The following is a 12,511-nucleotide window of genomic DNA, read 5'->3' as shown; positions in this document are numbered from 1 at the left end:
TCATAATACCAGTACGCGGGTTCGCCAGCTTCTTTTTTATTTAATAATTTTTAAGTGTATTTAGAAAAAAATAGTTAAAGAAAAGTTTAAAAAAATATTTTATAAAATATAATCGCAGTAAGTTATCTGTTGATATTTATTAATGTAAAATGTATGTATATGACAAAAAATCTTAATATACTTATAATAAAAAAAAACTAACAAAATGATGATTAGATAAACTAAAAAAAGTCATATAACCATAACTATATAATTATTTATTTATTTAAGAATCAAAAAATGCCTCAATTCCTTCGCCAAAATAATATCTCAAGAAGGCATCACCAACTTCCAAGCTGAAATCATAAACTTTCTTCTCCTTATTAAATTCATTCATTAAATATACATCATCTTTCGAAAATGAAATGTCAAACACATCAAGATTTTCTTCCAAGCGCCTTTTAGTAAATGATTTTGGAATTGGTACAGTACCGCGATCCATCTGGAAATGTGCAAGGAGTTAACTGAAGCAGTTTCTCTATCCCGCAAACAGTAGGATAAGCAGAGGGAGCTTAGTGTTAAGACACTCCGTTCCCTCCGTTCCCCAACACCGTGCTTTTTCCTCGACACCAGAGCGAAGTAATAAGAATATAAATTTAAATAAATATTTCATCCAATTCGACACTTGTTACCCTGCAACACGACTGGCCTCAACTGAACTGAACTGTTCTTTCATATACACAAGTATAACTAATTTTGTGTATAGACTGTATCACGCATCTAGCAAGGGTAGATAGAACAAACCTAGTTTTAAAACCCCGTTTCCCACACATCACTCAATTTTCAAGGTATAGCGCGATAAATGGCGGAATTAAACGCCGCGTTTGTCTGGTTACCAGACCGTGGAAATAATATTCCTATTCCTTCTAATGGAATTAAACCCATATTACGGCGGAACGGGACGACGTGATAAATTATCAAAATGTTATTTTCCATAAATTTAATTGATACTTTCCATAAAAAAATCTGGAAAAGTAACTTACCAAATAACGTATAAATAATTGATGAACTGTTTTTCCATATTTTTACCCCAATTCAATCAATGTAGTGTCATTGGCAAATGGCGGTGAAATATTTTCTATATACGGTCTTGGTGCCAAAAATCCGTTAGGAGCATACGATTCAACCACTATGCCTTCCTGTTGGCAGTATGCTACCAGGTCTAAGCTTGCATAAGTAGGGTTTACCTAAAAAATAGTTTAAATAGCACGAAAGGTATTGTAAGGTAAGGTAAATGGTATCAATCTTACTAATATGTGTAAATCTTACTAATATACTAGCGACCCGCTCGCGGTTTCGCTCGCTTGACTATATTTTTATTAATTATCTCATCTGAATTAATCTCGTGATCCAATTACATTATCATTTTAAAAACTATGTCCATACATTTATAGATAAAGTTTTAAAAACTAAAATTTCAAAATTAAACATATTTCATTTCCTCGAGTGAACATCGAATACCCAATCTGGCACTTATACAGTCACACGCTTGTGCCCCTGGGCCACGACATGGCTCAAAAAAGAAGAATTGAAATATATTCAATACTAGCGGCCCGCCCGCGGCTTCGCCCGCGTGAACTGTTTTATTAATTTCTGTCTCCTTGACTACGTCCTTGTGACGTCTATGCAAAATTTGAAACTCTTAGCGTTTGTAGTAACGAAGTTTCATACAAACTTTCAACCCCAAAAACAAACCCTTAGAAGTCGAATATTGCAAACTCCCATCTTAGCGAGCACCTACGTCCTATAAATAACTCCTATGCAAAATTTGAGACTCCTAGCACATGTAGTCTCTGAGATTTCGTGATGAGTGAGTGACCTTTCGATTTTATATCATTCTGTCAAGGTAAAAACAAAAGTAGTAAAGAAATAAGAATAAAAACTATACCTCGATTTGGTTAACTGCCGGTCGAACGTTACCGTACTTAAGTATTTTATTAATATGGCTGCTGTTAAAATTTGCAACGCCAATTGACTTAGCTAAACCCATACTTCTGACTTCCTCCATGCTCTTCCAAATGTCAACTATATCGTAATCTTGTAGAGTTAACTGAAAAAAGATGACAAATTATATTAAAAAATAGCTATTTGTATTATTACTACTTGGAAGAATAAAAGATTATTATTATTACCTCGCATGTAGCAGGGTTGGAGGGAACCAGTGATTAAACACTCTGCCCATCAATTTCCACTGAATTCTAGAGGTATTCTTAAGATATGTTGAGTGGCAGAACTCAACGCCGCGTTTTGCCTCAACAAAAGAGACTAAGAGACCATGACGGCCTAAAGAAATTATTATAAAAACAGAAAATTTTGAATATTCCAGTAATCTTACCCAATTAGTAGGAATGTGGATGAGATACAGATCTACATAGTCCAATTGAAGTTTTTTTAAGGAGGTATTCAACGCTGACAGCACCATTGAACCATTGTATCCAAAGTTCAACTGAAAGTAATATATTTATACATTTTTAACATTTGTAAAATCTAATTTAAACTAATCTTAAATAAAAAATATAATAAATATTGTTGAGATTTTTAGAGTTCCTTAATTCAAAAGAAAAAATGATACCCTTATAGGAAGATCTCCATCTGCCAAGATCAAGTCATTTTCACGCTGCATCCCACACAAAGCACGGTAAGCAGAGGGAATCAAGTGTTAGGACACTCCGTTCCCCACTTTCTGTCGAATTCTGGAGGTATTGCGTGTTGAGGGTCTGCCAAGATCATTTCATAAAATCTCATACCTTAGTTGTGATGAATAAGTCCTCTCTTTTCACAATGCCTCGAGATATAACATTTTGTATAGCTCTACCGACATCTTCTTCGTTTAAATATAAGGCAGCGGTGTCCACATTTCTGTAACCAGCTTCTATCGCCCATATTACTGATTGTTCAACTTTATATATTTCTTCTACCTAAAAAATATAATCAATTATGTACCTTTCACTTTGTATGCTTGTAAAATCAGCTTTACTGTATCCCGCACACAACAGGGTAGGTACACGGAACCTAGTGTTAAAACACTCCGGTCTCCACTTTCTGCCAATAACGCGCAACAACAACGTACAACAATTACAAAAGATACTAAAAAATACACAATGTTAAAAAAGGTAGGAAATCTCTCAAACTAAAAAATAGGAAAATGAAAGTTTTTCTCAACAGAAAGCTTTTTTTATTCATCCTTTTATATATAGAAAAAATGTGAGTCTTAAGAAATATAGTAATAAATAACTATAGAACAACTTAGACTTACCTTACCGAATGTACCAAAAGCTATCGCAGGCATTTCGTTTCCATCATTTAGCAGCACCTTAGGTAGATCTTTTGCGTAAGTTCCAATCTGTACAGAAAATTTTTAGCCTTAAAAAGTTTAGAACGCCGCCGTCGTAACACGTCGGCGGCGTTCTAAATTACGTAAACGGCGTGACAAATAGATCGATCAAAATGCATTTAAAAATATTAACTTTATCATCAATAGTGCCAGCGCCGCATAAAGATAGTAGGTTTAATCTTTTGATTTTTGAAGGGGGAGGGGGAGTGGGGGGGGTGTTGCTGTACTCTGTCCCTGAATAAATGCAAGCACTATTTTCCCGAGTGGGATTAGAACTCACAACCGTCGCGTAAAAAAAACATGTAAATATACAATACTTGCCGAAAAAAACACAAAACAACTCAATAGAAGTAACATTTTTGCCACTCGTTAGAGTTAATGGCACTCAAAGATATGGCGGATACGTTTGCAAAATACATATAAATACTAAAAGATATCTTAAAGGCATCGTAAATGTGCTATACTTATAAGAGCTTAATAAGAATGTATAATAATCCCATAATCTTTTAAATAATTTTTCTAGATCATATTAATAAACTTTTCCCGCAACTTCGCTTGTATGTAATTATATTTTTATTTTCAGCTTCACGCTGTATCCCGCTTATAGCGGGTTAGGCAATTACTTACTTACTCATATTTTTTTAAGTTAATCATGAAGATCTGTTCTTTTCTGTTTCTTATTTTATGGCTTTTAGGCGTGCCAGTAGATCACATTTCGCCAAAATGTTTGACAGAGCCTTGATTATAAGCTCGATGTTCATTGGTTCGACGTCCGACATCGTTCAGGAATTAGTATGACAATAATATAATTATCATATTATCATTCCCCGATCCACTTTTAAAGTAGTCGAATAACGTAAACTACCCAGAAGTTCCTTCTGTCTGTCATAGGAAAGATGAGAGGATTAACAAACTAAGCTAATTTATAAATTATTCTCGAGTCTGAGATCAACAATCTCGAGATGCTGTTTTCATTCATACATAAAAAATTTATGAATGAAAACAGCACCCAAGACCGATCTCAGACTTGAGAGCGGTTTATAAATGCGTGCCTAAATTTTATGTGTTGTACAATTTCTCGAATATAAGTTAATTACACTAATTGTATTAATAAAACAAAACTTTTTTACTTTTTTAAAATTATTTTATATAGAAATTCATAAATGTACCCTTATTAGTAGTTATTTTAAATATTAATGCATTGTTTAAGATTCGTTAATTCGTTCGTATAATGATAGCATATCAGCAATTTTTATTTATTGATAGCAACAGGTGAATTGACAACAAAAATTTCCATTACAAATATGAAAACTTATAAGAAAGGTTTTTTAAATAAATAATGTGTATATATAAATGTTTTTTTTTAAAAAAACGTATATATATTTTAACATCCAAGACCACTAAGCCATACATCCTCATCAAGCAAGCGGTACGTCGAAATTCGTACGGTTGGACGGTTTCCAAAAGACGCGGTTAAATCCCGCTATATTCTAGTTATTATATGTTTTCTAAAAGTGTTTTTCTTCCCTAAGTGTGGAATAACACTTTAAATAATTTAAAAAATGTTTACGACATCTTTTTTTAAATTTATTTTCTTTTATTTCCATTTCTTTTTTCAAAGTGGGGAATGGAGTGTCTTAACTTCCTGCCTCTTCCTTCTGCCTACCCTGCTGCGGGATACAGCGTGAAGCCGTTTTTTATAATCTATATAATTATATATAATCTATATAATATAATTTTATAATCTTTTTTTCATGATATCTTTAAATACTCAACACGCAATACCTCCAGAATTTTGTGAAAAGTGGGGGGTAACTTAACATTCGGTTCCCTCTGCCTACTCTGCTGGGTGCGGGATACAGCGTGAAGCTGCATGTATAATATGTTACATTTTAAATAAAACGAATAAATTTAAAATACTTGTAGGTTTATATAATATTATATTACAAACTTTTAATTTTATGGTTCAAAAAAGTCTTCGATGGATTGTCCATAGTAGTATCTAACAAAGGCGTCCACGACATCCGGAACGAGGTCATAAACTTTTCTATTTTTATTAAATTCATTCATTAAATAAATTTCATCTCTAGAAAATGAAAAGTCAAGCACATCGAAGTTTTCTAAAAGGCGCTCTTTGGTGAAAGATTTTGGAATCGGTACAGTACCGCGGTCCATCTGAAAGTAAACAAGGAAAGTTAATAAATTGTTCTCACGAATTATTATTTTTTTCAGCTTTAGTCTTTGTGGTATAACAGATAAACAAAAAAAACCTGTTTTTTTATTAAAAAATTGATAAATCTACAGATATTCGGGCCTTAGCCTTTTCTTCCATATCTTTACCTATATATATAAAATCGAAAGGTCACTCACTCATCACGAAATCTCAGAAACTACATGTGCTAGAAATCTCAAATTTTGCATAGGAGTAATTTATAGAACATAGGTGCTCGCTAAAACGGGAATTTGCAATATTCGACTTTTAAGGGGTTGTTTTTGGGGTTGAAATTTTGTATGAAACTTCGTTACTACAAATGCTAGGAGTCTCAAATTTTGCATGGACGTCACATATAGGACGTAGGTACTCATGGAGACAGAAGTTAATAATAACGTAGTTCACGCAGGCGAAGCCGCGGGCGGGCCGCTAGTTATTAATATTGTTTAAGTTAATTTTAAAAGTTTGCTGAAAGATAGGGGCTCAATGGTGCCTCAACGAATCTTTTCTCTTTTATTACATGTTATCCTGACGTAGGGGAGCCCTATGTCCAGCAGTGGACGTTGAAAGGCTGATGGATGGATGGATAGATCCTGACGTTCTCTTTAAGGTTTTAACTTAAGGTCACGGCCACTGCATTATGCTCAGAAGGCAACGCTGTTTTCTTTTTTCAGGAAAATATACAGAGCATGGAAATTTAAATAATTCAAATCAATTCATTGTCCTGTACTGGAATGGAAATCCTAATTATAGTATATGCTGCTAGCCGCTATACGATTACGTCACCCAATCAAATTTGATAATGATATTTTATTGTGACGATACCCGTTATCTTCTGCTAGAAGTAATCTGCTATATTAAAATTCTGAAAACTTACTAAGTAACGTATAAATATTTGATGCGCTGTTTTTCCATATTTTTTGCCCAAATTCAATAAAATCGGATCGTCGATAGCTGGCGGAGGAGCATCTTCCAAGTGTGGTCGTGGAACCAAAAATCCATTTGGTCCATACGACGTCACGACTATACCCTCTTGTTGGCAGTACGCCACTAAATCTAAGCTCGCATAAGTAGGGTTTACCTGAAAGTTTTATTATCAATTTTATATAAATATCTGGTATTATTATAATAAAATGATTTAATTTTTCAAATTTTCAGCTCAACTTGAGAATAAATATGTATATTAGTAAATCCTTGTTAATATTTATGCCAACTAATTCTACTAACTAAAAGATGGTCCTAACTATAAAATATATAATTATATATCTACCTCAATTTGGTTAACCGCTGGTCGAATATTTCCATTCTTCAGTATCTTATTAATATGACTGCTGTTAAAATTTGCAACGCCAATTGATTTAGCTAAACCCATTTTTCTGACATCTTCCATACCCTTCCATGTGTCTACTATATCAAAATCTTGTTGGGTTAGCTATAAAAATAATGAAATGTAATGATGAAATAGATAAACGAGATATTTCTGTTTAATTACCTGTTTATATTGGTAGGCAACGCAATAAAACAGACGAAAGTTTTTAGACGTGAATAATTATGAAGATTTGAAGTAAAATTTTGGGGAACAGTAATTAGTGATAAAGAAGAGAAAAAGAGAGAGGAGTACCCGCTAGAGAAAACACGCTTTTTCTCTAGCGGGTAGTCCTCTCTCTAGCTTTTTATGATTATGGAGTTTACAAAATATACATTACCCCTAATAATATGAACCCATACTATATAATAGAAATTTAATATAATAATAGAAATATTATATAATAGAATTCTTACCCAATTAGATGGTGTATGGATGAGATACAGATCTACATAGTCCACCTGCAGCTTAGTTAATGAGGCGTTTAAGGCTGTTAAAACCATTGAACTATTGTATCCAAAGTTTAGCTGAAAGTAAATTATTACCCAAATTATTACCCAAATTATTACCAGTAATTAATATTAAAAATATTTGTAATGGATCTTTAAGAAGTTACTAAAAATTAAAAATTAAACAAATGCAAAAGAAAATACTGATTATATTTCAATTTATTTTCTGTTTAAATACATTTCTATAATACTAAATATTAATTAACAATTTTCATATTTTCTCTATTAGTAGATTACCTTAGTTGTAATAAACAAATCTTCTCTTTTTACAATACCTCGAGATAGCACATTGTGTACAGCATTACCAACTTCATCCTCGTTTAAATAAATGGCAGCGGTGTCTATATGCCTGTACCCAGCTTCTACAGCCCATATCACTGATTGTTCAACCTTATATATTTCATCTACCTAAAAGATTTTTTTAAAGATTTACCATGTATTTATAAATGAGTATGCAGAGAAAACCTATTGTTAATATACTCCATTTTGTCTTATGATCATGGTGGGAGTGGGAAAACGAAATTAATTAAATAAGCACCAACTAATATTTAGAGATATCTAAAAATAAGTTATTTTTAAGGTTTTCTATTTTTTTTTTGGTTTCACATTACAAGTCGAGAAAACTTAATGGCTACATCTTCGTCCTCTTTCCCCAACTTTCAATTTCGGCCCGTGTTGAGTGATGGGTATCAACACCAACCACCAACGCTATTTTATTAAAACGGAGTCATATAAATATTATAAATATATTCTATTTCTCTGGGGAAATCTAACCTGTAATCATAGGTTTACAGCAAACTACTTAAAGTTAATATATTAAGTGAAATATTTGATTATTTAAAAATAATAATTTGTATATAACCACAATCTTACCTTACCAAAAGTACCGAATCCAAGAGCTGGCATTTTATTACCATCGTTTAATAACATTTCTGGATAATCATTCGCGTACGCTACAGCCTGTATATAAATACATTTTTTCTATAATAATTTTAGGTAAATTTATCGGTTAATTCACGTAGAAACATAAATAATAGATTATTCCTATAGCCTATCGCCGTCCATTCCAGAACGTAGGCCTCCCTCATCAAGCGCCAACCAACCCGGTCTTGGGCTTCTCACATCCATCTGGTGCCAGCCACCTTCTTTAAATTGTCTGTCCATCGTGCTGCAGGGCGTCCTACACAACGCTTGCCTAAGCGCGGTCTCTACTCTAGCACGTATCGTCCGTGCCAGTGGCCACATGGCCGGCCCAGTTCCACTTCAGCTTCTATTAGATTCTATGCCAGGGAAACTCTGAGCATTGCGCGTATATTATGACAAATGTTGGGCAGTTTTAGTTTGACCTGAATGCCATTGCAGAGCAGACAAAACAGAGATAACCTAATGGTAGTTCAAATATATTTGCCTCACAAGTGCAGGGTAATGAAGTTAATCCATTCCCTTTAATGGGAATCGAATCCACAATCATCAGCTGACCACGCTGTGCCACTGCGCCATAGAGGTTTTATTATTTATGTTCGTGTAAGTTAATAAAGAAATAACAAAAATCTTACCGGAAGTAGCAATACACAACTTAATAAAATTAACATTTTTATTTTTCCTGTTCTACACAGTTCTGTTAAAACGTTGATTTTGTTAAATAAAAGACTAAATAGAATCAATCACTATCGAAAGTATTATATAAATACAAAAAGATATCTTAAAGATAGCGTTAAATATATCTCCTTATATTTTAGTATCATAATTTCAGTAATATTTTTTAAATCTGTATATTCTGGCTCAAATACTTGATTTTTTGCCTGTATTTTCCTTTTAAGTAAATTATATTTGTATCGTGCATACAGCAGGGTAGGCAGAGGGTTAAGACACTCTGTTGCCTATTTTCCCCTGAATTCTGGAGGAATTTCATAAGTCAATCGTATATTGCTTATTTGGTGCAACAATAACGCACTTGTATTTTAGATTTTTTTTAGTTTCCGCTAATAGCAGAGTAGGCAGAGGGAACCTTGGAAACTAGTGTTTAGAGGTATTAGTTCTCCACTTTCCGCCGGAACTTAAGTGGCGGAATTTACGTCGCACTATGCCTCGAATCTTGGAGAAGATTTTTTAAAATCAATCAACAAACGGACACAAATACAAGTTTTACTTATTAATAATAAATTACTGCATAGAAAGTCTCAATGCATTGTTAGTAGTGGTGTGATGATAACGTATCACAAACACACCTTTATGATACCACGTTGCTATGAAAACGTGAAATTAAATATATTTTTTACTGATATAAGAATATTTAATTTTTTAGAAAGAGTGCGTCATATATTTTAACACATTTTTTTTCTGTTTCACGTTCTATCCCGCATATGGCGGGGTAAACAGAGGAAATCTAGTGTTAAGACTTTCACTCACCGCTTTCCGCGGAATTTTCCAGTCATTGTGTGTTGAGTGGCAGAAGAATTTTGCCTTTATACAAGAACGAGGAAATGTAAATATTGATAAATAACAATTAATTTCTTCGAGTGAGAATCGAACCCACCCATGATCTTCACCAACATCAATAGTTATTGTATTTACTAATGCATAAATACAAAAGAAGCAAACATCTTTAATCCCACTTTATAATTTTAAGCTTAGATTGAGAAATAGTTTTTCTTACATAGTTTAAAACTATATGTCGCCGCGATCCTTATTGTGGGTACATAATAATATTGTCGATATACTTATTTAAATTCCTTTTACGAACAATGATTTTATTGTAATGTAGTTACTTTGAATTCTACTATTTTATGCCATTATTATGAGTTTAATTATGTTTTTAAATATTACATTGAACTTAGAAATAAAATAAGAGTGAATAAATACTGTGAATATTAAATAATAAATTAATAGTTTTGTATTTGTCACCTACCGATCACGCCACTTTAGGCGCGTCATCGTTTACCATAGAATGACTCATAGTCAACGTTATATAAAGGGCCGCACGGGCATTGTACGCTGGGTCGAGGCTCTACCACGGCTCGGAGCGCTACTTGTGCTCCACCGCTGGCTAACCTCGTCCATCTTAATTATAAATGTAGTTAAGACTTATTTATAATTATCTACTTGGAGTTGAGGCTCTGGTGTGGTCAGATGCGCTACTCGCGCTCTGCCACATAACCTCGACTATTCGGATAATTAATTATTTAGTTAATCAATTATTATTATAGTTACGAATGTCGTTAAGACCTATTTGTAGCTATACTAGGCTGGAGCAGTGAAAGGCGAGCGTTAGTTACTGTAAAGGGGCCCCTGAAGCCTACAATTGTGGTCACAAGTCCACGGCACTGCTCCGAGCTTCACACATCATTTAAAGAGTAAGTACAATATTGTTATTTATTACACTTACAATTATAGCCCTTCATAATTGGTTTACTTTAAAATCGTTCAGTTAAGCTTTCAGTTGTTATTTGGTTTATTTATTTACTCAACATTTATTTATTTGTTCACTTCACTATTTATGTCAAAATTACCTTGCTAAAAGTATTCGTACATGTGCTATGTGTTCACATACGAGTGGAACCAAAGGCCAGGACATGGTCGGAGGTTCTACTCGTTTATTTTTTATGCCTATTACCCCCCTGCTCCGACATATATAATGATGTTTACTTAAAAGATTTTTTTTATGCCAAGAGTTATTAAAAATACAAGAATACAATTTATTGAAGTTAAATAGTATAAAAATACAATTTTCCTTGAAAAATTTACAAAATAGTTAATTTTATATGGTAAGTAATTGAATTAATTATCAATTCCAAAAGAATTATATAACTGCTCCACAGTTATTCCATAATAGTCCATAATAAATGCTTCAGCCGTTTCTCTATTAAAGCTATAAACACCGATATTTTCATCAAACTCGTTGATTAGCAAAACGTCTTCACGGGATAAGCTAAAGTTAAAAATGTCATAGTTCTCTTTTATATGCATTTTGTTGCTAGATTTCGGTATTGGCGTTGTTTTTCGATCGATCTGAAACAATAATGGAAATCCATGAGGCCAGCTTGGCACAGTGTGACTTTAAATGCGACTGGTTTTGGGTTCTATCCCCATTGGAGGAAGTGAAATATTTATTTAAATTTATATTTTCATTTTTTCGATCTGGTATCGAGGCACAGTGCAGCGTTGAGTTCCGCTACTAAATACGCAATGATTCCAGTATTCGGCGAAAAGTGGGGAACGAATTGTCTTAACACTAGGTTCTCTCTGCCTACCCTGCTGTGTACGTTGTATACGTTAACGTGTAAACGATAAGTTAGCTTAATTCTCTTAAATACTTTTTAGAAAATATCCTAAAATTTGAAAATAGCCGAATTTGAACTGGATTTCCAAGAGATCCAATTCAAATTTAGTAAGATAAATTTTTAATTGTTTTTTAATTGCAGAATAAATACTTCTGTTAAATGAAAATAATTTTAATCTTACCAAATAACGTAGAACGATTTGATTTGGGGTCTTACGATATTTCTTGGCCAAATTTACAAGTAGTGAATTATTAAACTGAGGTTCCAGCGTGAAGTTCTTGAAGGGTCTCGGAACGGCAAATCCATGTGGTCCCATAGAAAGAATCTCGATATTTTCTTGCTGACAATATGCGACCAGAGCCAAATTTGCACGTGATGGATTCACCTGTACAATGATTAAGGACCAAGTGTTAAGACACTCCAATGCCCATTTTCTGCCGAATTTTTGAGGCGAAACTCAACGCCGCGCTTTGCCTTGTTATCTGAACGTGAATATGAAAATATTAATTCATTCCTCCGAGTGGGAATCGAACCCACAACCGTCACCTTTACAAGCACACACACATGCGCGACGAATTTATTAAAATAAACTACAGCGTAGAACTCCGTCATTCAACACGAAATGTTTTGAAAATAGCGTGGAAAGTCTTAGCATTTGGCCACTCTCCCTAGCCTGGACAAGGTAAAGCCAAAAATATATAACAATAACAATAACAATGTTTAATCTAGAAAAAAAATGATAATATTTAAAAATCTTCATAAATTATTCAA

General features: G+C 33.4%; 1 protein-coding gene across 1 annotated transcript; it reads right to left on the bottom strand.

Annotated features, from left to right (window-relative positions):
* Positions 1-238: 238 nt before the first annotated feature.
* On the bottom strand, positions 239-9,126 carry LOC146540635 (aldo-keto reductase AKR2E4-like). The gene is made up of 14 exons (XM_085205358.1): positions 9,017-9,126; positions 8,334-8,420; positions 7,698-7,868; positions 7,368-7,478; positions 6,856-7,017; positions 6,463-6,666; positions 5,346-5,548; positions 3,695-3,713; positions 3,296-3,382; positions 2,787-2,957; positions 2,375-2,485; positions 1,928-2,089; positions 1,023-1,226; positions 239-481 (listed from the first exon to the last, which is right to left on the bottom strand). Exons 1-13 carry the CDS (start codon positions 9,050-9,052, stop codon positions 1,065-1,067), a joined length of 1,686 nt encoding a protein of 561 aa, XP_085061484.1. The 5' UTR covers positions 9,053-9,126; the 3' UTR covers positions 239-481; positions 1,023-1,064.
* Between the last annotated feature and the right edge of the window lie 3,385 nt (positions 9,127-12,511).

The sequence above is a fragment of the Heliconius melpomene genome, chromosome 2 (genome assembly GCF_056956725.1).
Source record: "Heliconius melpomene rosina isolate 202511_hmr_F chromosome 2, ASM5695672v1, whole genome shotgun sequence".
Classification (NCBI taxonomy): Eukaryota; Metazoa; Arthropoda; class Insecta; order Lepidoptera; family Nymphalidae; genus Heliconius; species Heliconius melpomene.
This window is presented reverse-complemented; position numbering and strand designations above follow the sequence as displayed.

Excerpts from the sequence above, each read along its gene's own strand:
- LOC146540635 (XM_085205358.1), bottom strand. The coding sequence starts at position 9,052 with ATGTTAATTTTATTAAGTTGTGTATTGCTACTTCCG. Across the intron at positions 8,421-9,016 it reads GTTGTGTATTGCTACTTCCG|GCTGTAGCGTACGCGAATGA; the intron begins GTAAGATTTTTG and ends ATTTATATACAG. Across the intron at positions 7,018-7,367 it reads TCCATACACCATCTAATTGG|CTAACCCAACAAGATTTTGA; the intron begins GTAAGAATTCTA and ends TTATTTTTATAG.